The sequence below is a fragment of the Anastrepha ludens genome, chromosome 2 (genome assembly GCF_028408465.1).
Source record: "Anastrepha ludens isolate Willacy chromosome 2, idAnaLude1.1, whole genome shotgun sequence".
Classification (NCBI taxonomy): domain Eukaryota; kingdom Metazoa; phylum Arthropoda; class Insecta; order Diptera; family Tephritidae; genus Anastrepha; species Anastrepha ludens.
In genome coordinates this window covers 158,994,108-159,020,781 of record NC_071498.1, presented here as the reverse complement: position 1 = coordinate 159,020,781, position 26,674 = coordinate 158,994,108, and the positions used below count along the sequence as shown (strand labels likewise).

The window sequence follows — 26,674 nt, the reverse complement described above, 5'->3', positions numbered from 1 at the left end:
GCTAAAAAAAAATTGTTGTAATTAACAAAAAAAAACAATCCTTCGTTCAATAACTAGATAATGTTATTTCAAAGACTTGTACAAAATTTGAACTAAATCGCTTCATAACTTTTCGAGATATCGTGTCCACCGACACGTATACGAGCGAAGCGCTCAACTGACGTGGCCTAATGGGCGGAACTTCTGAAGGGTCTATCTCTTAGAATTTTACTCGGATTGACTTAAAATTTTAGGAGAGTATTTTAAACATACTGTACTATTTAATGAGACAAAAAAACAAAATTCGATTTTTTGAAATTTTCAAACCCACCTAACCCCTTAATAAAGGTTTTGGTTTTTGTGTTTCAGATAAATAGAAGAGCCAAAATGGACAAGACCGTGTAGGTTCAATTTTTCGGACGCATCAACTTCAGAGGGTCAAAAATTTTGTTTTTTAATTTTGTGTGTAAAGAAGTTAAATAAAAAGCCTACAAAATTTATATATCGTTTTTTATTATTTTATTCTAAACAAAAATCCTGATAATACCCTAAAATATTCGAGCACTAGACCACCGGGACTCCTTAAATGCACAGGTGCTGGTTATGCACACCTCACCCACTCACAATGGGTAACCAACATAAAATTTAGAATTTTTTATGTCTAAAAAGTTTAAGGGCTCTTATAAAATTTAACTTTTTAGCAATAAAGTCATTAAAAAATTTCGTTTAATATTAAAGCACATTTTTCAAAGAAAACGATTATCTCAATCATACTAATGCTTTTCTTAGAAAAGTTTTAAATGACTTTTCTATTACTTATGAAATGCATGAATGTTGTACATCCATTCCAAAAATGTAAATCTCAAGTTCATTTGTGGTTAAACGAGGGAAAAACTGTAATTGCATTTCATGCCACACGAAGTTGATGTGTTGAGCGCCAAACCCAGTTGCCGTAACGAAATGTTGACTGAGAAATGTAAGTAACTGCACTCATACAGGTGCATATCCGCTCACTTTAGCGCAAAATGAGGTACTAAGAAAAAACGGTACAATAGTCAAATTTATTGGCATAGGGCTGCCATAAATCTGCTAAAGTCCAACCATAACAATGAAGTGGTTCAAATAAAAGAAGTTCGCTCGAAATTATTGGTAAAGAATATTTCCCTAAAATATTATTAGGCTATAAATACAAAGTGCAGCTAATTAAAATATTTTTCTCAAGCAAGCAAGAGGAAGTGACTTGTAAAACAGTCAGTTGTTGCGCCTTTCACTTGACAGCATCATAAAGGTACTGTTAGGCGAGGCACCTTCCTTGCCATGGCTGCCATGAAGTGTGTCAAAATGGATGAGTTTCGGCAAGTAGCAACAGGAGCAGTCACACAAGGCATGGCGAACACTTTTAGAAAGTAATTTTTTTCTCACTAAAACGTGATTTGCAGGTTAATTATCTGTAAAGGTAATACTTTTTGGTCATTTACACTGCGATAATATGGCTCGACACTTCTTTGTTGTCGTTTTTTAAAATTTAATTACTACTGAGTGGGAATTTTTTTATTTCTAACCTTTCATATTACAGAGGTTATGGGCACCTACAATCACTTCACATTGCCATTAAAAAAAATTGGTTCTGAACTCAACTCAACTGAGGAAGATGAAATGGCAAAAAAAAGACGAATCAACTTGGTTAAAAGTTTGGATTAAAAAAATTAGAATTCTATTCCGGAAGATCAATGCCACTAATCGCCTTTATGAGCGTTTACTTTTTGGTTTATTGAAGCTAAGTTGACCCAGCCTAAGCAATTAATAAATTATTCTATAACAAATATCGTAGGCTACGTCAGTGTTACCACCTTCAATCATAACAAAAATTGATGAATGTTGAAGTTATATACAAAAAGCAATAAAACGCAATGTGTACTCTTTAACGTTTAGTTCGGAATTCATTAAATCCTACTAATATCCTTACTGAGAGCCAGGTAGCAATCAGAGTTCTCAACGCATTCCAGGTTACCTCAAAAGTGGTGCTGGAATGTCTTGATAACCTGAATATCTTAGGCCAGAACAACAAGGGACGTATCCTATATCCTATGAGTTCAAGGCCGTATAAGAATGGCTGGGAAATGAAATGGCAGACAATCACAGACAAGATTGACCCAGGAAAGGTTAACTTCTTATTCAGGAAATACAGGAAAACCATGCTGAAACAATCAACCAGATTTATCGTAATCAAAATCAGTAATCAATGACGGGTAACTTTAAGCTAAACATATTGAAAGGTTGTGTGGAAGTAAAAAAGCATAATTTTAAAAGCAGCCTCGGTAGTCTAGCGAAAGTGCACTAGCCTGCCATCCCAAAGGTTGTAGTTTTGAATCCTCGCACTTTTCCGAATTTACCTGCTTTGCCTGTTTCTAAAAAGAAAAAAAATCAAATTCCTCAAACCCATAAACTTATCCTTTCCAGCCTTTCCATCCTTACTCCCGCACAATAGTCAGCGCATCAAGTGGCGCCAGCAAGAGGAAGCGGGCAGCCGCGGTAGTAGCGCATACACACCACTTTAGCGAAGTCCCCAACCATCTGTTGTGTGATCCTTCTGCTAGAAAAATGTGAAACACAGATGGCGCTCCGAGCAGTAAGAAGGCGTTTTTTTCTAAGTAACGAAAGGGGGCATTCCCACTACTTAGGACTGATAGCGGCAGGCTAATCATCTACCCTGTCAGAAGTCTAGATTAGATTAACGAAAACAACGCAAGACAAGTCTTGTCGAGGCCCTATGCTTCCGAGAGGAGTGAACAAGGAAAAAAAATAGTAACATTTTCAAGCTTTGGTCATGGCATTGCTACTTCAAGGCTCGCGATGTACGCTAAAATATTTCAGCCTTTGGGTCTATCTATGTTGATATAAAGAAATTGTGTCTTCGAGGACTGAGTTTTAATGATTTCTTTTAAAAGATATTTGCATAAACTAAGTAAAAATAAATAAATTAGTTAAAAAATACATATAAACACAAATGTTCTTATATATCATACATTTATATCACATAAAAGTCGATCAAAAATATATCAAACACCTGGCAACTCAGACGAACACCTGCCAAACTGTTAATAACCACCTTTTTTTCTTGCTTTTTAACTGTTAATTTATGGATTCATATTCAAAGGCAATGAAAATGAGACAGTTTGCGCTGATTTTACGAGCAGAGCCGCGGCAACGACGTCGTCGACCTGAAATACCACAGCGTTTTATTTCACATGCAAGAGTGATGAACACTTGCACTGGCCATTACGTAAACACATCACTGCATCTGTTTGCAGCTTTAAGTGCTTAACTTAGCTTAGTAAAATAAGCAATAACGAAAATAAATTATTTTATATTTGCCAATCAAAGTGGCAAGTCGTATCGTACACACATACATACATAGGCATGTAGACGTAACAAGTAGGCATGCACTTACGTGTGTAAACATTTGTTCATATATGGAGGAGCTATGTAGCATGGGTAAATGTGCGAAAGACGGTTATGTTGCGTGTTGCAACTACGCAAGCCGGGTGGCAAAACAAGTGTGAAGAGCGCATGCGCGCAACGGCTGATAAGAGTTTACTGTGGGTGCGATGTGGGAAAATACAAAAATTACAAATTACAATAAAACAAAAAAAAAAAAAATGTTCATAAATTTTATTAAAAACAAATTGTTGAAAAAAATTTTATTGAAAAACATTATTAAAAAAATGTTTTTAAAAAAAAATTGTATGAAAAAAATTATGGAAAAAAACTGTATCAAAAAAAATTATTGAAAAAATTATATTAAAACAAAAAAAAAAAATATTAAAAAAAAAATAAAAAAAAATATTACAACAAACATTATTAAAAAATATTGTATTAAAAAAAGTATTGTAAAAAATTTTATTAAAACAAATTACATATTAAAAAAAATTTAATTGAAAACAAATTATTGAAAAAAATTTTATTAAAAAAAATTATTCAAAAAAATTTTATTAGATTGAAAATAATTTTATTAAAAAGAATTATTAAAAAAAATTTTATTAAAACCAAATTATTGAAAAAAATTATATAAAAAAAAAATGCATTAAAAAAAATTATTAAAAAAATTATTAAAAAAAATTATTAAAAAAAATAATTAAACAATGTGGCACAAAATTAATCTCCCTATCGTAAGATTTATAATTTCGGCAAATGGTGTCGTACATTAATCACATTTGACACTTGTGAGCTAGACAGCTGCACTAAACAAACCGACAAGCTATGTCGCGCTCAAACCCCATCACTCAAACTAATTTTTTGTTCAATTCGTAAAAAAGCAATTCAAAAACAAATTGGATGATTAGTTTTGTGCCACCTTGTATTAAGTAAAAATAAGATATAACTTTTTTTAATAACTTTTTCATTATACTAAATAAAAAAAAGGGATGAAAACAATATTGAGTAATTTTGATAAATAAAAGAAAGCCATTTCCTTATTAAAGGCCTGTAGTCTATCATAACGATGCAGACGTTATATGAAATTACAAATTATCTGCTGTATCTAAACTTTTTGAATGCATTGTCAAAAACAAGTTATATTTTAGCGTTAAACGTCTAATCAGTGCTAGAGAGCGTGGCTATGTAGTTGCAAGATCTACGTTATCTAACTTATCCGTTTTTTCTGAAGATTGCCACGCAGGCTTCCAGAATACTTTCCAAGCTAACGCGATATACACGGATTTCTCTAAAGCCTTTGATAAAATCTCCCATACGATTTTAGTAACTTAATTGGCATGTCGCGGGTTTCATTCAACTTTCCTTCATTAGATTCGATCCTATTTAAGAAAGAGATGCAGTACTGTAGTTTTCGATGGAGTTTCATCGAAACAGTTCATCGCCACCTCTGGTGTTCCTCAGGGTAGTACTTTAGGACTTTTGTTATTTGTTTTTTTTTTATAGAAGACTTTTGTTCGAGTTTTTCTTTTCCTAATTTTCTTCTCTTTGCTGATGATCTAAAGTGTATGCTGAAATAAGAAATTCTAGCGATTCAGCCATCCTAAAGTCCGAGTTGAATAATTTATTTTCATGATGCCTTATGAATCGTCTATTTCCTAATATTGGAAAATGTCATAAAATAGCATTTTCGAAGCTTCAAAAGTATTAAGGTATCATATTGATTATACATATCTTGTGTCGTCCGATGTGATAAAAGATTTAGGGGTTTTCTTTGATGCAAAGCTTAATTTTATCACACAATTCACGTATTCACTCAATTTCTCAGACCCGAAACCATCATACGAATCCCCCTATGGTTCGATTAATCTCTTTTCATTTAGTGACAGAGCCACTTTTCAGTCCGTATCATTTTTCTTTGATCTCGTTAATGGCAAAATTGATTGTCGGGTCCTTCTAGAAGGAATACAGTTTAATGTTTCAAGAATGATAGAATAACAGATATCAGCACAATTTCTACGCCGACGGATCCAAGCCCAGTAATGATACCACAGAACAGATGGCCACGATATTCCTTACGGAAGTCTATGCCGTAGTATACGTACGTAGTATACTGTAGTCTTTAACGTAGTAGAATACTGGCTAATTGAGAAAAAGTGGAGGCGTAGCAGTATTGGAATTTATAGTGGAAGTCAAACTGCTTTGAAAGTCCTTGCTCACCCACGCTGCTCTTCGAAATTAGTTCATCGCCACCTCTGCATCGCTAAAGTCCTCTCTCGACGAACGAAAGCAACACTCTACAAGGCTCTCATCATGTCCGTCCTAACGTATGGCGCAGAGGCGTGGACGATGACAACATCCTCCTCTGCGTTGGAAAGATCAGCTGGAGAAGGACTTGGCTTCACTTGGTGTGTCCAATTAGCGCCGATTAGCACGAGAAAGAAACGACTCGCGCGCTTTGTTAAACTCGACCAAATCGCGTAAGCGGTTATCGCGCCAATTAAGAAGAAGAAGAATCTAACCAGAGTAATTTGAGACGCATTAGCCGCAGTTTGTTTTTTATATAGCAAAAAACCAGTCATTTCTGCGAATTACGCCGATTTCGCTCAAATATTATCATTGAAGGAATTACAATAAATGACAAGGATTACTGTTACTGTGTGACTTTTTTCAACTGAAATCTTAAATAAGGAATTACCGCGCCACCAAGTGCTTACACCCAATAGTGACCTCACAAAAATGTAATTATCTTTTCGAAACTGAAAAAAGTCTTGCCTTTAAAAATAAGTTATTTTATTTGATTTCCTGCGTTTAGCGGCGTAAAATTAAAACAAAAAAACGAGGTATTGTCTGATGCCACATTTTGAAAACTATTTTTTCTCAGCAGTGTGAAAAAGATCTTACCCCTAATTTCGTTAGTGGGGCATTTGCACATGCAATTAAATATTATTTGCTTACCGGCACATTTGTGCTGCGATATGAACGCGTATTACCGTACTATGCAGCGTATGATTCAAGGTTTTCTCGTTTTAGGTTTCCGAGTTCACGCGCGGATGCCGCATATTGTGATGATGTTTAATGTGTATCATTTGTGTTTTTTGTTATTTGTGCTCTGTGTTTTTGGTTTTTTAAGTGTTTTTTGTTGTTGTTTTTTTTTAATTTTTTTTTTTTTTGGCAAAGTTTTGTGGAAGTTATGCGAAAAACCGGCAATCACATCAGGCATTTTACACAGCTCAAATAAATTTTGCGTGCAAAAACTTGATGAGCAATGATTTCAATCCAAACCTTCAACTTTGGGACTTGAAAATCATAATCATAAATAATTTAAAGTACACTCGTGAATATAATTTTATATTTGCAAAAATTAAAAAAAAAAATTAACAGAACTGTAAAAATATCAGCTTCCTTACATAATTCACTCTCATCTTCAGTGCTTCGATTTGTAAATTTCAAGGTTAACAGAGCAGCTACTACATTGTGTTTTTCTGCTCCAAAACACATCAATCAACAAGTATGTACGCACGTATACATGTATTTGTGTGCGTGTGCATGCATGTAACACCCATATGCTAATCAACCGGCAATTTTGGCTACTTTGGCGAACCTGTCTAAACACGACCACTCGGTTGTCGCGTTACCAACTTCGTTCAACTTCGTCATCATCACCAAAGGCGGCGCTAAAGCATTACGTCATTTTTTGTCTTCACTACTAAGAGCACTTTTATGCATCACAAACGCTACAGCAGTAAACAACAACAAAGCAACACAACACCAACACAGCGTCAATTTGACACCAACATTTAATTTTCTTTCCGCGGAGTGGCATTAAGAATGAAATATCTTTAGTTAATGGATGACTGTTATTTCCCTAGAAGGCATTTGCACACGCGCACACATACATACACACACATAGTCATGCATACTTACATGCATGCGGATATTTAATTCATTAGCGTTTGAAATTCGCACATCTGTTGTTTCAGAGATAAAGCAAATGCAAATAAAAAAATACAAAGAAAGATAAAAAATAAATGAAAAAAATGTAAGCAAAGGAGAGGCTAAAGATTTCGCACTTTTAAAGCTTGTTTAAAATTAGACATAAAAATTATAGGTTATCTGAAATGAGTTATAATGAAAATATATTTGAGTTCGATAGAATAGTGAAGAATACAACTCTATCGTTCAAAAAATTAGTTCTTAAAACAAACAATGAAAAAATAGTAATAAATATCGTTTTTACTAAGAGAGAAACATCAAGATGCAATCAAAGTGCCTTCCAAAGTAATAAAGACATTTTAATTTACCAGGTGACGAGAAACTTCGTGCAGTTTTTAAAATTGCCTTGAAAATACTGTGCACATCCTAGTAATCATATCCACTGCCAGAGGTATTTGTGCAGAACATATTCGGTGGCAGGTGAGTAGCGACACTTCGCAGGGCAATGTCCTTTCACCATTTTTCTGGATTTTCGTGGTCAATGACTTACAGAAGCAGCTGACGAGAAGGGTCTGCAGGGTGATTGCTTAAGCGGATGAGATATACGAGCTGTGGTGAGGTGAGTTCCCTAAAGCTCTTGTTAATTGGGCCGCGAATTGAGGTATTTCGCTAAATTCTCTCAAGATGAACCTCGTCTTATGTACTAGGAAATATAAAATACCCCGAACTCAACTTCCCTCTGGCAAGGTCTAATCTTGATATAAAGCTAACATCTAAGCGCAACATTGAGGAAAGAGAAAGTTAGGCAGTAGTCGCCTTGAATGGATGCAGGAACAGGTTTGGCAAAAGAGGTGGCCCCTCGCCGAGTCTTGCACTTTGACTATACCTTATAATGCTATTATAGGGTCACTTCTGTTGTGCGGAGTCTTTGTGTGGTGGAACTTGCTTGAGATAATGACATCGGTGAAGAAGCTGAAGAGGGTCTAAAGGTCTGCCCTCATTGGGAAGAGTGAGACACTTTGAAACACTCCTACTCTAGCGCTTAGGGCAATACTAATGTGCTACCTGAGACATGACATGCAAAACAGCTGTTGTACGTACCGGAATTAGACTGCGAGGCTTGGGATACAGGCTTGACCTCATTTTCGGGCATTCAAGTATCCTCAGAAACTTTCAGTTCATTTCTCTGGTGACTGATTAATGAAGAATATCTGTTACGAACAAGTGCTACTTTGGACTAAGTAGGCATTTAAGTAGTAAAATCCTCTCGACGAATAAAACTAACACTCTGTCAGGCTCTCATTATGCCCGTCCCGTATGGCGCAGAAGCTTGAACGATAACAACATCCGATGAGGCACCCTTGAGGTGTTTGAGAGAAAGATTCTGCGGAAGATTTTTGGATCTCTTCAGCGGTTTCGTTGGCTGGGTAATGTCTTCCGAATGCGCAAAAACGCTATGGATCTGAAAGTATTCAATGCGGTATTAGAAAGAACAGGGGGCTTCAATTGATGTTGATGTTTCTAACTGGCGCCGGTTGACACGAGAAAGAAACGACTGGCGTGCTTTGTTAAAAAAAAAAAAAATAATAATAATTGGCGCGTACACTTCTGTTAGGTGTTTGGCCGAGCTCCTCCTCCTATTTGTGGTGTGCGTTTTGATGTTGTTCCACAAATGGAGGGACCTACAGTTTCAAGCCGACTCCGAACGGCAAATATTTTTTTATGAGGAGCTTTTTCATGGCAGAAATACACTCGGAGGTTTGCCATTGTCTGCCGAGGGGCGACCGCTATTAGAAAAATGTTTTTATACATTTTGCTTTCACCGAGATTCGAACCAACGACCTCTCTGTGAATTCCGAATGGTAATCACGCACCAACCCATTCGGCTACGGCGGCCGCCCGTGCTTTGTTAAACTCGGCCAAAATCATGTAAGCGGTTATTGCACCAATCAAGAAGAAGAAGGTCGAGCGAGACATTCTCCACTCACATTCTATCAAAAGAATAGAGGGAATGGTGCAATATTTTGATACAGCATGGCCCTCGGCAGGCAATAGCAAGCCTCCGAGTGTATTTGTGCCATGAAACATCTCCTCATACAAAATATCTACCGTTCGGAATCGGCTTGAAACTGTAGGTCCCTCCGTTTTTAGAACAACATTGAGACGCACGTCACTAATAGGAAGAGGAGCTCGGTCAAACACCCAAAAATGGTGTAAGCGCCAATTATGTATATATGTATATGTATATCGTTAGGTGATAGTCCGACTTACAAAACTTAAATCGAAATCCTGATATTCAAGAAATATTTCAAGTCAAGTGCAGTACTTCTTTTCAAAACGAGATCTGTGCTGGCTTCATGCGCCCCAAAATGCATTGAATTTACTGCTAATAATTTTAATTCGCTTTCTTTGTTCAGTAGTATCGCGAAACTATAAGGTCTTGAAATTATCATCAACAAACTTCATTACAACAACAACATAGGGCTTTGCCGGTTGTTGATCGCACTCAACCAGGCATGAAAGATGTCGCGAATTAACACACCGGCCTTCACTAAAATACAAAAGTAGCTTATATTCGCGTAAATATGCGAATTGCTTGAATAATACACCAAGAAATCAAAAAAGTGATTTAAAGCGTTTTTTTAATTCGCTTTTAAAGTTTTGATTTGCTTTCTGTACATTCATTGTACATTCTTTGTTTACTCATTTTTTCCATAATGGCAGAACTCAGAGGTGTGATTACTTTTAACATATGACTCATTTTATATAGCAGAAAGTTTAAAGTATACCGTTCAAATAGTTAAAAATTTTGAGCCTCAAATTGGATGGAATTATTTCAGACTTTCGACTTTCCAACTTTATAAGCTCATAACTTTGAGAGTTCATAACATTTCTTTTAACAAAGGATTTTACTTAAAATTTTAGATTTCTATTAATTTAAGTGTTCACAATAAAACTGCGTATTTCTTTTTTACTTTTTTAAAAACTGACTATGCCATTTCTGTCACTACTCGCAACATTATGCGTGGGCTAATGCAAGGAACAAATCACATTTGCCATTAGGAGTTCGGAAAATCGAAGTTGAGCATAGTGAAGCCAATGTCTAATGTCTATTAGTGTTAATCTACTGTACGAATTCAATTTATCTTCAAAAGGTAGTGCAGTGACAATACAAATATGTAGAGCCTTTAGAGCGAGTGCACAAACAGTTCTTAAGTAGTTTTAAACCTTTTCGATTAACAATGAGAGCCATGAAAATAAGCCTTCAACCAGAGAAACAACGCGAGGCTCATGCAGCAAGGATGACGCAGGGGATGATTTTTTCACTCGGTTGGAATTTTTGCGCCTTTCTCCGTATACTCAAGTCATTTTTTCGTGAATTCTTTACCTATTTACTAAAGAAGAGCTGATTTCCGCTCGCGCGGCAGTTGAATACTACAGATGAGGTCGAAAATATGACAGCACATATTTTTTTGAGTCCCGAGGAAAAAGTATGTCTTTCAAAATGGCATTTACAGGCTTTACATACTCGTATACAGATGGGAGAAAGTTGTAAAAGCGGATGGCGAATATTTTGGCGCTGGTTTCTGATAATTTTCTTCTTTTTTTTTTGCTGGAGGTGCTATGCTTGACATTTTTTTAGAGTGAAAGAATATTTATGTAAATAAATTCACAACATTTGCAGAGAATACAAATAGACAAAATTTACAAATGAAGGGAGAAGGTTCGACCAGTGTAGGTAAACGCCGGGCACAAACCGTGGCAACAGCGCGCATTACCCCGAGCGTACCCGCACAAACGCCGCGATTCCAGGACTGTAGCATCGGTACAAATTGCCGCAAGGCAATACCAATAAATCCGACGCCGGAATGGATAGCACTTTATAATACGCACAAGCACTAGCCAGGAAAAGGAAATAAACGCCAAAAAGTAGGCACCAAAAAAACAGGCCAAAAAAATTGGGACCAAAAAACGCCCCAAACAGTAGGCACCAAGGAGATATAACGCCAAAAAGTAGGCACCAAAAATATATTTCCTACAAGTTTGCACCAACAAACAAGCGCCAAAAAGTAGGCAGTGTTATTTCTCACTAGAAATTAGCAGCCACAAGGAAAAACTCAGCAAAAATGACCTAAAGTGTATCTAAGATATATATGAGGTATAGCTCTCTATCCTTTTCCTCTACGTTATATCGTTTTTCTCTCTCGCGGAACGAAAATGCCCAAAACGTTGCATGGCCTTGCAATTTTACTCTCCATTCACGCTCGTCCATCGATGCCTAAGAAGTTTCACTTAAAAAATATTTGCCGTTCGGAGTCGGCTTAAAACTGTAGGTCCCCCAAGAGGAGGAGCTCGGCCAAACACATAAAAAGGGAGTATGCGCCAATTATATATATGTATATATATTAAGAAGTTTAAAATTTTGGTGCAAGTGTGCTGATTTTTTTTTTTAAATTTTGAACAAAGTCTAATTACATGGTTTTAGTTGTCACATAAACTTTATTTTTATAAGAAATAATCAAATTAATTTTATTTATGAAGGTTTTTCGAATAACAGGTGTAATCTATCGCTATCGAGAGATGATTAACGATTTCTTATGGCCGGAACTGGATGGTATTGATCTGGACAACGTTTATTTCCAACAATACGGAGCTACGTGCCACACGAACAACGAAACCATTGATCTTTTACGGGAAATAACACCGTCCATCTCTCGAAGAGGTGATCACAATTGGCCGCCGAGATCTTGTGATTTAACACCTTGTAACTTTTTTCTTTGGGGCCACGTGAAAGAGAAGGTCTACGCCAACAGCCCAGTGTCCATTCAAGACCTCAAAGAAGGAATTCGTGAGGCTATCGAGGACATGGGGCAGCCACTTTGCAATTCGGTTGTGGAAAATTTCATGAAAAAGATATTGTCCTGTAAGCGTGGTCGTGGTGGTCATTTGCCTGATGTTATTTTCCACTATTAACAGCATACCTTCCTCTTTATGATGAAATAAACATCCGATCATTTATATTAAAAAATAACATTTTTCTTTGAATATCAAAATAACACCTCCTATTGAAAACAGTATATATTTATTTTTAGAATACAACTTTTTTTATATTTTTGTTTATAGAAATATAGTTTATAATACAACAAAATAATATATAGATTCTTCATGTACACCGGTGTTCACAATAATAGCAGCGCAAAATATTGCAAAATTTTGATCATTTATTTATTTTTAATACAATTTTTTTAATTTTTTATAAAAATATTTTGTATACTACAACAAAAACCATATATATGCACATTTATGCAAAAACAAAAACTCGTTTGATTTCACCCAACGTACCATCTGACCCCTTTAACAGAGTAAATTGCAGTTCTTGCTGCACTCACACAATAAATCTACTTTCTTTTCATATAAATTTATAGAGCAATTATCCCAAATAACCATGGAGATATATTACTTTGTAACAAAATCACTTCAAAATCCACTTACTACCAATGAAGATTGAGTGTAACATTCACACGCCAAATAAAACTACTTTCTATCATAAATTCTAGCACCAGCAACAGCATCAGCTCAGTGCATTATTCATCAACTAAACGCATTCTTTGAGCAATTTTAATTTCGTGATTGGGCACAATTTGATGAGTCGACAAATTTTTCAATTAATCACTTAAAATACAAATAAAATTTCTACAAATTTCATACTGGCGAAGCTGAAGTTTCACTGCGTATTATTTTTGTATCGAAATCTCACTTTATTGCGCTTAATCTCAGCTTAAACTCAAAATGTGAAAAACACTACTCGCTCACGGATAAGAGGGTCATTAGTGTTTACACAAGCCACTAAGGGCTAGAAGTGGTGCCGCAGTGGAGCATCAATTGACTTACTAAGCCAATAAGAACTGAGTTTTAGGGTCAGCAGAAAATGAGATGAAATTGAAAAGTAGCCGAGCGACCATACAAAAAGTATGATTTATCAAAATAAATACCAAAAGCCTTTATACTAACATTTAGATGAAGGCACAATTTCCCAACAAAGAAGAGTCGGAACATTGAAAGGGAGAAAACCAATGAAAAATATGGAACAAAAAATATAACAATTGCATGGCAACGGCTGCGGCTGCGGCTGCTGTGACTTGAATAGCCGGCGCGTCGATGTAATTGTGACAAGTAAAAAGTTAAAATACGATTTAAGCAACAAAATATCGGTCAGTGGAACTCTGTAGCAACAAAAAACACAAACAACAACAAGCATCCATGGTTAAGCAAAGCAAAAGTAAATCGGACAAAATCAAAACAAACAACAAACAATTGAAAATGAACCACAACAATGAGCACAACGAACGTAGCCAAGTGTGTAGCAACAGCAGTGGCAGCCACTGATTTTCTTGCGGCTGCTTCGCTTGATTCGCCTATTATTGAGAATTGACCACAAGTCGCTCGAACGACACTGAATCGATCGATGCACGGAAGCCCAAGAATTGATGGGGTGTGTTTGTGTGCGCGTGTGTGTGAGTGTGTATATGCACTTGTGCTCATCACCGTTACAGGTCCAAGTAGTTGCTGCATTTTGGCCACCACAACGTAGAACCGATTGCATTCTCATCACCTATCAATGTTGAGAAAGCTTGAAAGGTGTGCTCGTTACGCATTGGCCAGTGATTATTATCATACAACAATAATTGATAGCAATGGCGACAGCATACGATGTGTGTAATCATCATCATCATCATCACCATCACCATTATCATCGTCGTCATTGGCATTGTTGCTCAAATGCATTGTTGTTGCAGCTGGCGGTCCAGCGCCACTTTTACCTTCTCGAATGTGGCGATAGACACACTATAATTGCTCACGACCAGAGTTTCAGTTTCAGTTTCCATGGAAAGACTTAATGCAAACTGCCTACACACACACACACATATGAACACATTTCATATTTTCTTCTTTTTAGTTTTAATACTTTTCCCCGCATTTAAAAATCTTTTCTTGACATTTGAGTCGCTTTATTTCTTTGTTTTTTGATCATCACGACCGGCTCAAGCTGAAACAGCGGCTTCACCACTACTTTAATAGTGCATTTATGTGCCTCTTCCGAATAAAAAATGGTTATAAACAATATTAAAACGTTAATAGCAAATCGTACAAGCAAACTGGCAGTGACCCGTCAAACAATCATAAATACATTAAATGACTCTTTCAGAAACAAAAGCTCACGAAACTCAGCAGGTAAGCACGCGCAGTAAAAACGCTATAATTTCCAGTGAAATTTACCATTTTGAGTTTCACTAGAAAACTGCGCAGCAGCTATGCATACACTTACATACAAATATAAGTACTGTATTAGAAAATCCCCTACAATGTGCGACCAGGTATGTATGAAGTAGTTTGTAATGCCGAAAAATTACCTTTCATTACGTTTGGCATTAAAAGAAGTGTGACCATTCAAAGAGAAAATCTATGCATATGCAGTTATCAAAAAGCAGTAGTTAAGCAAATTTCTTTTTTCCCTGTGAACTGTGTTCACATACTCGTGCATACTCGTCTCTTGCATATTGTATGTGTTGTATTTGCAGCCATGTATTTTAGAAATATGTAACATATACGATTTACAACATTAACATGCTGTTAGCACTCAACATAGCACTGTCGTTTAATCGCATTAACATTTAACGAATATGTAGCACCTAAAGCTCTCAATGAAGGTGGCACGCGACCAAACAGAGTGATTTAAAACACACACATACATACACAGAAACCTGTAATAAACTTATCTGTGTTTATAAACAAATGCGCACAAATGCTTGTGTTGTATTAGTTGGTACTAGCTTTATGTAAAATAGTAAAACTTTTAAGATTAACAGCACATTATTTTGTTGCAGCCTTACTCAGCTTTGCCTAGGTCGATGTCATTTTGATTGTTATGAAGAGGGAGAGTGTTAAATAAATTCCTGTGCAAACCAGCAGAGTAAGAGATTACGGTTCTTTAAGACCAATGAAGGACAGAGTGTGCTCAGAGCAGGAAGAGTGTTAGATGAATTGCTGTGCAGAAGAGTAAGAGATTACTCTCCTTCGAAAGCTACGAATAATAGTCAGCTAAAGAATGCGGGTGTTGTAAGAATATATTTTTTGTATTATGTGACTAAGAACCACACATTCATTTTAAGTTTAGTTTTATTTTAATTTTTTATTGATTTGTGAAGACATTTAGAAATGTGTTAAGTGCAGTAGCGATTCTATGTATGTAATTACAGTAGCACAGCAGTGCAGTATGTGTAACAATAATCCAACAAACGGCTGTGTGAGAGAAAAAACTACTTAGAGAGTGGCTGAAAGGTTTGATAAAGTTTCTCCATGAATATGTGGCATTGCAGTAGTGATCTGACTTGAAGTTAATGGTAATGCAAAGAAAATTATTCTCAATGAAAATTTCGCAAAACTTGGTATGAAAATGTTATTTTCTTTATAATACACAATTAAGAAAGTAAAAATGGGATTTATTTGCGATATTAAAGATAAGTGTGTATTTACACGAACAAGTAGATGCTTAAATACGCCTTTCGTTGAATTTACCGTCAGCATAAAAATAAAGTGTGAACCATCATATATCGACAAGTTTTGACTATTTATTTATTTATTGAGCCGAAGGCCTTAGTAGCCAGAGTTCTCGTTAAATTTTAGTGTATTGGTTATTTATAACTATTACTCTTACATATAAATAAATAAATAAATATTTATTTAGTTTTTAATTTTAATTAATTTTATACAAAAAAATATTTCATCTTACTATAAAAATCTTACCATGCAAAGTCGCAAACTTTGTACAAAATGTATATTATAAAAAATTGGAAAAATTTCTTCAAAATTTCAGAATTTTTAAAAAAAAATCGGTTATGCAGTTTTATAGATATTTGAATTTTGAAAATAATGATAGAAAAGAAGATTGCGCACATCAGAGAGTGCGTGTCATCACGTTTTGCCAAGTTGTGCAGTATTGTCAACCATTTACTCTTCGCAATAAATTTAGTGCTTTTTTATACCGAAAATGCGAAAATTTTGAAGTTTCATGTTTGTTTCTTTTTTTTAATTTAAAGCTATCGAAACTTTAAGTTAAAAAAACCTGTATTATTATACAAAAGAAGGTTAAAAAAGGCCACTCCGAGACGATTTAAGTGCTATGAAAATTAGTTGGTTCTTATAAAATTTGATATTTTGAAAGTGTGATTTTAATTTTTTGCTCCTTTCAAGGTATGCAAGAATATTAAATGCAAGAATATTACTCTTCTTAAGATTGAAAACCTTTTTACACATTTTAAAAGGCGTTTGAACTAACTGAATGCGAATTAAAACCATAGAGGTGTAATCGTTTCGTCCGGTCCTCAATCCTTAGTGGGACATAGGGCATCAAGAGGTGTGCCCATTGTAAAAATAAGCAACAAAATCCCAGAAAATACTAAAGAAACCACACTGACATTTTTACAAAAAGAGGTCCTTATCTAGTTATATTACATAGCCTCAAATATAGCAAATAAGTCGTTCCCTTAACAAAAAAGTCTCGCTTAATAACAAAAAATCATAAATTAAATTGTACATAAGCATAACATATTTATTAAAAATAAAAAAACGCACATTCTAAAGACAATTTGTCACGCATACAAAATTCTTAAAGTAATTCAAAAAAAATTTGGTGTTTTATTTTCTTTAAATGGGCATTTTAGTGCGTTTTTATATCCAAAGCTAGGCAACACTGCAGTAGCGAGAGAAAGATTTGACTGCCGAAAGCAGAAGAACACCAACAAAACCTGCAATCGCGGGCAATGCCACTCGATGTTAAAAAAAAGTAAAGCTAAATAAAACTGAGTGAATTATTTAAATAATTATTAAAAAATGTATATTTTACAAAATTATAAACATTACATTTTAATTATAACAGGCTAGGAAAATGTCATGAAAAGAGAACTAAAACTCCGAGACTAAATAACAAAAAAAAATGCTAAATCAAGTTACGATAATGCTAATCTGGCCATACTGGAGCTAAAATCACAAAAAAGACTTAAAGATAAGACTTAAAGGCACAGATACCTGTAAAATTTCGAAAAACAAAAACACTTTTTTTTATAAAATGTTAATATAATCCTTTAAGAATATGTCAAAAAAATGTTAAAACGTAAATTAAGGTATTTCTTATATTATTAGATCGACAACCGTGACGACTCTATTCTTTGCGTTCGAGCGCTGTGAGAGGAATTTTCATGTATTCAAACTTTAGACGCGTTTTTCTCAAAAATATATTTTTCGAATTGTCGTACACGATAACTCGAAAAGTTATTGACCGATCTCCTTGAAATTTCGCACACATCTTTTTTATGATATTACTTTCTATGCGTTTCAAGTTTTCGAAAACTTTTCGAAAAAATAATTTCTTCGAAGCAAAAATATTAGGAAAATTCGCTCCAAAATTAATTTTTTTTTTTGTTTGAAGCATTTTATTGCGCGATTTTTTTTTCTTTTATTATTAATTCATATAGAAATTATGACATTAATAAACAAAAAGAATTTTGGTTTTTTGTATTCAAGTCACTGACGCCGATGCTACACTGACCGCCGATTGAGAAGCCCCGCTGTGACTTCCTGGAAAAATTGAGTGTACATCCGCCATTTGAAAAGATTAAAATAAAAAAAATTTATATTATTTTAATGTATAAATAAACTGTATGCCAATTTTGAAAAAAATTTATTGACTTCTTCATTTTAAATAAGTTCAATGAAAATCAAGGGAAATATGATCGTGTACAGGTATCTGTCCCCTTAAAAGCCTAGTACCAGAAAGAAAAGAACCAAACAGATAGAGAAAAAGGAAGAAGAAGCTTAAATTAGAGAATGATGACCAAACGATGGTGTAGCAAAAATGGTAGAGCCCAGATGTCTGAATCTTAGCCCGACGAGAGCAGGTCAAATGAGAAAAATGTATTGAGATGAATCCACCTTATCCTCCAGACAATTTCTGCAAAGAGGACTTGAAGCTATCTTATGTTTCACCGCCTGGATACTTAACATGAAAATAGTGCTGCCAAATCACAATCAGAGTTTCTAATCACTTGAAGTACCCTTTATTTGTTTTTCGATCATCACTTTAAAGTCAATTTTGTTCCACGTTTCCTTAGTCACAAGCAATCACAATATTTTAGATATAATTCAACAATGAAAGCGCGTCAATTTCTCGCCTAATGCTCCATTTTACTAATCCTAAACTTTGAGCTGTGAAATGTTTTGCTCATTGATCGATGGCCAACACTTTACCGCACAAATGACACTAAATTCTAATTTTACATTATTATTTTCACACTCTCAATAAAATATGAAGGCAAATTAAATTATTGCATATAAATTCCTCATTTATCGCCTGAATGCCATCAGCGTAAAAATTAACTTCCTAGGCACATCTTTCTATTAAAACATAAAAATAAATTTCACTCAACTTACATACTCGCATTACAAAGCCTCCAGTTTTAATTGTTAACAAATTTTAATACCAGTTCAAAAAAAAATACTAATAATATTTAAGATTCTCCACTACCGATAAATGCTTGGCTTAGTAGAAAGCCATCTATAAAAAGCGACAAACAAATATGAAATTAGCAGAAGAGGCACAGCAACAAATGCCTTGTAATTATGAAAGCACATAAAAACTCCACACTTACCTGGCTAACAAGCAGGCTGGCGAAAATTAGCAAGGCCGTGAACAGCTGGCTCCTTGTCGCCGTCATTTGTTTCGTGTGCGCTTGTGTGGCCATCGCGTTCGGCGCTTAAGTCTTTCCTTTTCGCTGCTTAGTTGCTTTCGCTGTGCGATTTTTTTTCAAATTTATGTATGTATGTTTTTTTATATAATTCTTTTATATTTTTTTCCGCTGATTTTTTTATATTTGAATTGCAGGCTTTCGTTGATCGGAGTTTCTAGAATTAACGCTTTGTCAATTACATTTAACTTTAGCGCGTCACTTCACTTGAGTATCTTGGGTTGTTGTTTGTTTTTTGCACGCAGAAATGCAGAAATAAAAAAGGAAGTATATAATTTTTCCGCTATTACAACAAGCGCGTCTTAGCTGCTGTCACTTGCAATCACTGCTACTGTTTGATTTTAATTGGCGACGCACTCGAAAAAATAATGTTGGCTGAAAATTAATTTTACTGCGTTATTTTTATGCGAAAAAAACAGAGAAAAAAACCAAGTGAAGAGCAAACAAAAAACACATTTGCGTGCGTGCCTATGTGTGTTGTTGTAGTGTTTTTTTCGTTTTTTTTTGTTGACTAGCTAATTTAACTGGTTTTTATGCGAGTCACACAGGTCGTTATTAAATATTTTGCTCAGCTGCTTTTGTTTGGTAGACTTTTTGTGAAAAACATTATTCTAAATTCAGTTTGATGACGACTCTGTTGCAAAATAAATCACTTGAAAATAATTTCTTATTATTATTTTGTTGTTTAATTGCGTTTGTCTCTTACATTGAATTTAATAAGGCGACAAATGCGGTTTTTGCATAAATTATTTGAATGGCTGGATGCTTATGAATTTTCCATAGCGATTCTCTTTACATATACATATACATGCACATACACATATGCATATACATGTACATGTGTGTGTGTGTATGTTGACTACAAGCGATGGCGTATGAGCGATAAACAATGAAAGTATGGCAGTAGCGAATGAGATACAAGGTGGCGCAAAATTAATCAGCCTATCTAAAGATTTATAGTTTTTGCAAATCGTAAAAAATTATGAACTACAAACGGCAAAATAAAGGTTTTCATCAAGTACAAGAATTTTTATACAATTTTTTCTGAAACTGTAATGTTTTTTCCGAAAATTTTCTAACATTTTTTTTTTGATAAAATGAATTATTTATTTCTGTTAATATATGCAATGCCAAATTTTTTTGACTTTTGTGTCCTCATTTCCCCCGGCAAATTTTCGACCAAAAAATTTGAATAAACTTTTATATGGTACAATTACTTTTCTATATAATTTTTGCTGAGTTATTAATTTTTACTTTTCATTTTTGAGTACTCGTTTCGCATAAACAAAATGTTAATTGAAAAATTTTTATCAACTTTCCATGAGGATTACTTTCATAAAATTTTTGCTGAAAATTTTTTTTTCACAAATTAAAAAAAAAAAAATTTTTGATAAAATCAATTTTGAGGAAATTTTTTTACTTCTGTAAATATATTCAATGCTAAATTTAAAACAAAAAAATTTTGATAAAATCAATTTTGATGAAATTTTTTTACTTCAGTAAATATATTCAATGATAAATTTTTTTATTTTTTTTTTTTGGAGTCCTCATTTTTGATAAAAAACAATTTCATTAAACAATTTTAATCAATTCCATATGGTACATTGCAATTTTTTTTTCAAGTTTTTGCTGAAATTTTTTTATCATTATAATTATTTTTTTACACAATTTTTGCTGAAAACTTTTTTTATAAAATTTCCAAAAAAAAATGTTTTTGATAAAATAATTTTTGATGATTTTTTTTTAATTCTGTAAATATATTCAATCCAAATTTTTTTTAATTATTTTATTTTTTATAAAAAAAAATTTTACTCAAAAATTTGAATCACTCAAATTATAAAAAAAATTTTGAATAAAAAAATTTTAATCAACCTTCCATATAGTGCAATTTAATTATTTTTTTACACAATTTTTGCTGAATTTTTTTTATCATTATTATTATTTTTTTTACAGTTTTTCTTAAATTTTTTTTTATCAATTTTCTAAAAAACATGTTTTTGACGTTTTTACTCCTGATTTTTTTTACTTCTGTAAATATATTCAAAGCTAACTTTTTTTATTTTTTTTGTAAAAAAAATTTTAACTGAAAAATTTTAATCAACTCTCCATATGGTGCAATTCAATTATATTTTTACACAATTTTTGCTGATTTTTTTTATCATTATTATTATTTTTTACAGAATTTTTAATGTAATTTTTGTATATATTTTCTGGAAAAAATTTTTTTTTTGTTAAAATGAGTTTTTCTGTAATTTTTTTTATCAATTTTCTAAAAAAATTATTTTTGATAAAATGAGTTTTGATGAAATTTTTTTCCTTCTGTAAATATATTCAATGCTAAATTTTTTTTTGGAGTCCGCATTTTTTATAAAAAAAAATTGTATATTAATAAAAAATTTTAACCAACCTTCCATTTGGTGCAATTCAATTATTTTTTTACACAATTTTTGCTCAAAATTTTGTTTTATCAATTCAAATCAAAAATATTTTTGATAAAATGAGTTTTGATGATTTTTTTACTTCTGTAAATTTATTCAATGCTAAGTTTTTTTATTTTATTTTTAAAAAAAAAAAACTTGACTCAAAAACTTTAATCACTCAAATTATACAAAAATTCAAAAAAAAAAAATTGTAATCAATCTTCCATGTGGTGCAAATTAAATTCTATTTTTACACAATTTTTGCTGATTTTAATCATTATTATTATTTTTTTACAGAATTTTTTTTGTAATGTTTTTTTATAAATTTTCTATAAAAATTTTGTTTTGATAAAATGAGTTTTGATGACATTTTTTTACTGCTGTAAATATATTCAATGCTAATTTTTTTATTTTATTTTTCATAAAATAATTTGAACTAAAAAATTGTAATCAACTTTGCATGTGGTGCATTTATTTTTTTACACAATTTTTTCTGATCTCTTTTTATCAATTTTCTTCAAAAAAAATTTCATCAAAATTTTTTTTCATCAAAATGTTTTTTAATCAAAATTCTAATTTTTTTATCAATTTTCTAAAAAAAAATGTTTCATCAAAATTTTCTCATCAAAATTTTTCATCAAAATTTTTTTTCATCAACATTTTTTTCATGAAACTTTTTTAATTCTGTAAATTGCTTCAATACTAAATATTTATTGTGATTTTTCTATTTGATTGATTTCCTATTTAGATTAATTTCAAAATTTGACTGCTGAGTTCTTTATTTAAGCATTTAGAAATTTTAAGCATGCATTTTTCACACTTTTGAGATATATTTCATTTTACCATGTGACTTTTAAAAAGTTTTAAAATAATTTTTTTTTGTGTCTTTTGTAAAAAAGTTATTCAAAACCCAAATTGGATGACTAATTTTGCGCCACCTTGTATTCATGTAACTATCCCATAATTCATATTTGCCTAAGCTGTACTGTCGCATCAGTTACCTGCTCGCATCATAAGTAGAACTCTATGATAATTGCCGCTTGTTTGCATGCCGTTTTGTTTTTTTCTTGTGGTTTCTGGGATTTTACGCCACTGATATTTATGCCGCAATTTCGAGGTATCACTTCCTAGAATTTACCTCAAACGCACATCAGGCATTGGCAAATCCATGATTTATTTGAAGCAATCAGCAGCACTTCTACTGCTTCCTCATATCCATATACGTAAGTACTTTTATTATTTTTTACAATAATATGGGTAGGGTTTGCGTCAATAGTTTCAATATTTAGAACGAATGTATCGCACATACATACATATATATATATATATAAATGGCTCATAAACATTTTTCGAAATGGCGAACATTCGCGAGCGATGCGTCACACCGCTGAGTTGAGTAGACAATCACAACCTTTGTGTCAGCCATTGTACGATATTTGTCATGCCTGCTCATCTTAATGCACACCACACATTCACACGTACATACGACGGTATGCAGGAGGAGATCAAAAAGTTCGCACACTCAAGGGGTGAATTTTTCTTCACACCTCACTTTTTATTGATTCAATGCGACTACACGAAGTTACTTTTTTATTTAAATCAGTTCATTTCACTATTTTCAAGCTTTCGATAGCCTCTAAGTTATTTGAATGTCCGTTAAAATATAAGATGTTTCTTCACGCTCAAAAGCTTAATTTGACCCAACTAGCACGACTGCATCCCTGGTAGATCTACCGCTGCAAATTTTACTGCTTTCTCAGAAGATTCCATATCAGTTTTTCAGAAAGGTTTCCAGGTCGATGTTTTATATACTCACTTGACATACTTTTTGGGTATTTGAAGTAAAGACGGCAGACCTTCGACTGCAATGCGGATAATAGGCGGAAAATCTGAGATTCAAAGTTTTAATCAAAGTGTTCTAAAGTATTACACAGCTCTTTCTGCCTCATTCCTACAAAGTTCTAGGAATCTAATATCCCGTGTGCCAGGTTGAAAGCATCAAGAATCTGGGTGTAGAAATGTCTGCATGTGATCGTTACATATGGACATTCCAATTGCATTGAGTACATAGACGCGGTACCACAAGAATTGTTGTGTCCTTGCGCCGTTTTTTTGTCACGATTAGATTCGAGGTAAACAAGCACTGAGCGTTAAACGCTTAAGCTTGCTAACAGTTTTCTTTAAAAACCAGTTTTTTCGCAGACTAAGACGCAAGGCGATGAATGACACACAGTCTGTGTACTTTTTTCTGCAGGTGTGGTTGTATAATTCCAACTAAGAAAGCATTCAATTTATTCATGCGCGTGTTTTTCTCTTACATACAAATGCGCATACTTGCAGCTTCTAAAACTAAGCGAACCAACTAAAAATTATGAAAAAATCTATTTTTTTGAAAAGCTTAGTATTCACACTAAAACAAATCACTTCTTCATAACTTTTCCTCTGAAAGCTCAAGGCAATACCAGTGCACTACTCTGCCCTCAAGCTAAACTCCAATCTACAGCTGGTTGAACTGCGCATAAATTATTGGCTTACTGTGATGCATCTGGAGCTTTTTACGGTTCTATGCATGCCCTTTTTCAGTTTATTAGCTGCATTCTTTATTGTTGCTATTATGTTACTGTTTGTTTTGTGTGTGAATGAAATCATCTTAGTTGTCACTTTAAAAACTCAATAAACATTTTTGTGGGATTAAAAATGCCATAAACTGGCCAAGTACTCGTAAATGTCGCATTTGTCGTTTACGATGGTTCGCGGTAAGCTGATATACTTTTGATGTGTGCATAACAAACTTTTAACTTTTTTATCGTTTATTTATTCGTTTCCCTCTACTTTAGTTATGGTTAGCGACAAATTAGACAGAATTAGGTAGCAGTCGTCATGGCGAGGTAAGAGAGGTGGCACTCAAGCGCATGGGTCGCACCTTGGACACTTCATCTGTAACGTAGATTTCCGGTAAATTGAGAAAAGTTGGGAAATACGTGGGATGTGTTATGAAGATGGATGTGGGCATGGTAATGCAAAGACTCTAAAGTTTCAGATGTAATTAAAAAGTTGAAAAGAAGTTGAGAAACCAAGGAGGAGGAAACCAAACTTGGGGCTTCGAAAAATCGAAAAATTATGAGCCAATTTTATTTCAACATTTTTGAAGAAACTACCTCTCTAGGTAAATATTTTAAAATAAGTCAAAAATAATAATAATAATATAGTAATTTTTGTTGTTTTTTATGTTTTTATAAAAATTAGTTCATACTACAAAAAAAACCAGATGAATCAATGTTTCTAACTTTGCAGAAAACTAAATAAACTAAACAAGGTTTAATCAAAATTAAAAAAATTTAAGTTAAACAAGTTTTTATCAAAATTAAAAAAAAATTTCCATTAAACAAATTTTCAACAGAATTTAAAAATATTAAATAAAACAAATTCTCATCAAAACTAAAAAAAAATTAAGTTAAACGCTTTTTCATCAAAATTTAAAAAAAATTCAAGTTAAACAAATTTTTATCAAAATTAAAAAAACAAATTAAGTCAAACAAATTTTCATAAAAATTAAAAAAAAAAAAAAGTAAAACAAATTTTCATCAAAATTTAAAAAAAATTAAGTTAAATAAATTTTCATAAAAATTTAAAATAATTATGTTAAAAGAAATTTTCAACAAAATTAAAAAAAAAAATTAAGTTAAAAAAATTTTCATCAAAATTTAAAAAAAATGTAATCAAGGGAATTTTCATAAAAATTTTAATAAAGTTAGCTAAACAAATTTTCATCAATATTTAAAAAACTGTAAATTAAAGAAATTTTCATCAAAATTTTAAAAAATTTAAGTTAAAGAAATTTACGTCAAACAAATTTTCATCAAAATTTAAAATAATTATTTTAAAAGAAATTTTCATCAAAATTAAAAAAAAAATTAAGCTAAAAAAGTTTTCATCAAAATTTAAAAAAAAAATTTAATTAAGAAAATTTTCATATAAATTTAAAAAAAGTTAGCTAAACAAATTTTCATCAATATTTAAAACAATTTTAGTTAAACAAATTTTCATCAAAACTTAAAAAAATTAAACAAGACAAATTTTCATTAAAATTTAAAAAATGTAAGTTAAACAAATTTTCATTAAAATTTAAAAAAAATTTACGTGAAACGTCTTTTCATCAGTACTTAAAAAAAAAATAAGTTAAACAAATGTTCATCAAAATGTAAAAAAATGTTAGTTTAAGTTAAAAAAATGTTCATTAAAATTGAAGAAAATTAAATTCGAACAAATTTCCATAAAAATTAAAAAAATTTAAGTTAAAAAAATTTTCTTCAAAATTAAAAAAAAAATTAAGTTAAACAAATTTCCCAATTTATTAAAACACATTTTCATCAAACTTTAAGTAAAACAAGTTTTCATCAAAACTTAAAAAAAAGTAAATTAAACCAATTTTCATGAAAGTTTCAAAAAATTTAAGTCAAACAAATTTTCATAAAATTTAAAGAAAAATGAAGTTATACAAATTTGCATCAAAACTTAAAAAAAAAATTATAATAAGTTAAACAAATTTTCATCAAAATTAAAAAACAAAATTACCAAGAATTTTCGGAAAAAATTCGGGTATTCAGATTTATAGCCCATTCAATTTTGGTATGACGAAGTGCGAGTTTGAAGCGGCTAAAAAACCACACTGATTTTTGATAATTTTTTTGATAACGGCTCTTACGCTTTTTTCATAAAACAAGTGCAATTCATAAAAACAGAAGTTTATTCTTTTCAAGTTTTTGTTTTTTCAAACGGTTTTGCACATTTTTTCCACAGAAATTACTTTTTATATGGAGTAGAGTGAAAAAATCCGTCAGAAAAAAAATATTAAAAAATCAATTTAATTTTTAGCCACTGGAAACTTGCGCTTTATTATATCAAAATTCAATAGGCTATAACGCCGCAGAAATTAAATTTTTCTAAACATTTTGGAAACAATTAAGTAATAAAAAATTAATAAAAAATTACGAAATTTTGATAAAAATGTTTTTGATTTTTTTTAATTTCTACAAGATGTTAAACTTCGAGTTACGTTGTTCTTTCTTGTAGAACTATTATAGAAACTATATTTTTATCAAAAAA

At 32.4% G+C, this 26,674-nt stretch overlaps 1 protein-coding gene across 6 annotated transcripts in view; it reads right to left on the bottom strand.

Moving 5' to 3' along the window:
• LOC128855684 (uncharacterized) overlaps window positions 1–26,674 on the bottom strand; it is a 162,842-nt gene that overhangs the window by 125,415 nt on the left and 10,753 nt on the right. For 5 of the 6 annotated variants that reach the window (XM_054090803.1, XM_054090801.1, XM_054090800.1 and 2 more), the window contains exon 2: window positions 19,053–19,523. In XM_054090803.1, the coding sequence (XP_053946778.1) occupies window positions 19,053–19,145 (93 nt within the window). In that variant the 5' untranslated portion in view covers window positions 19,146–19,523. Of the gene's footprint in view, window positions 1–19,052; window positions 19,540–26,674 lie in introns of all 6 variants that reach the window. The other variant, XM_054090802.1, reaches the window with a different exon arrangement.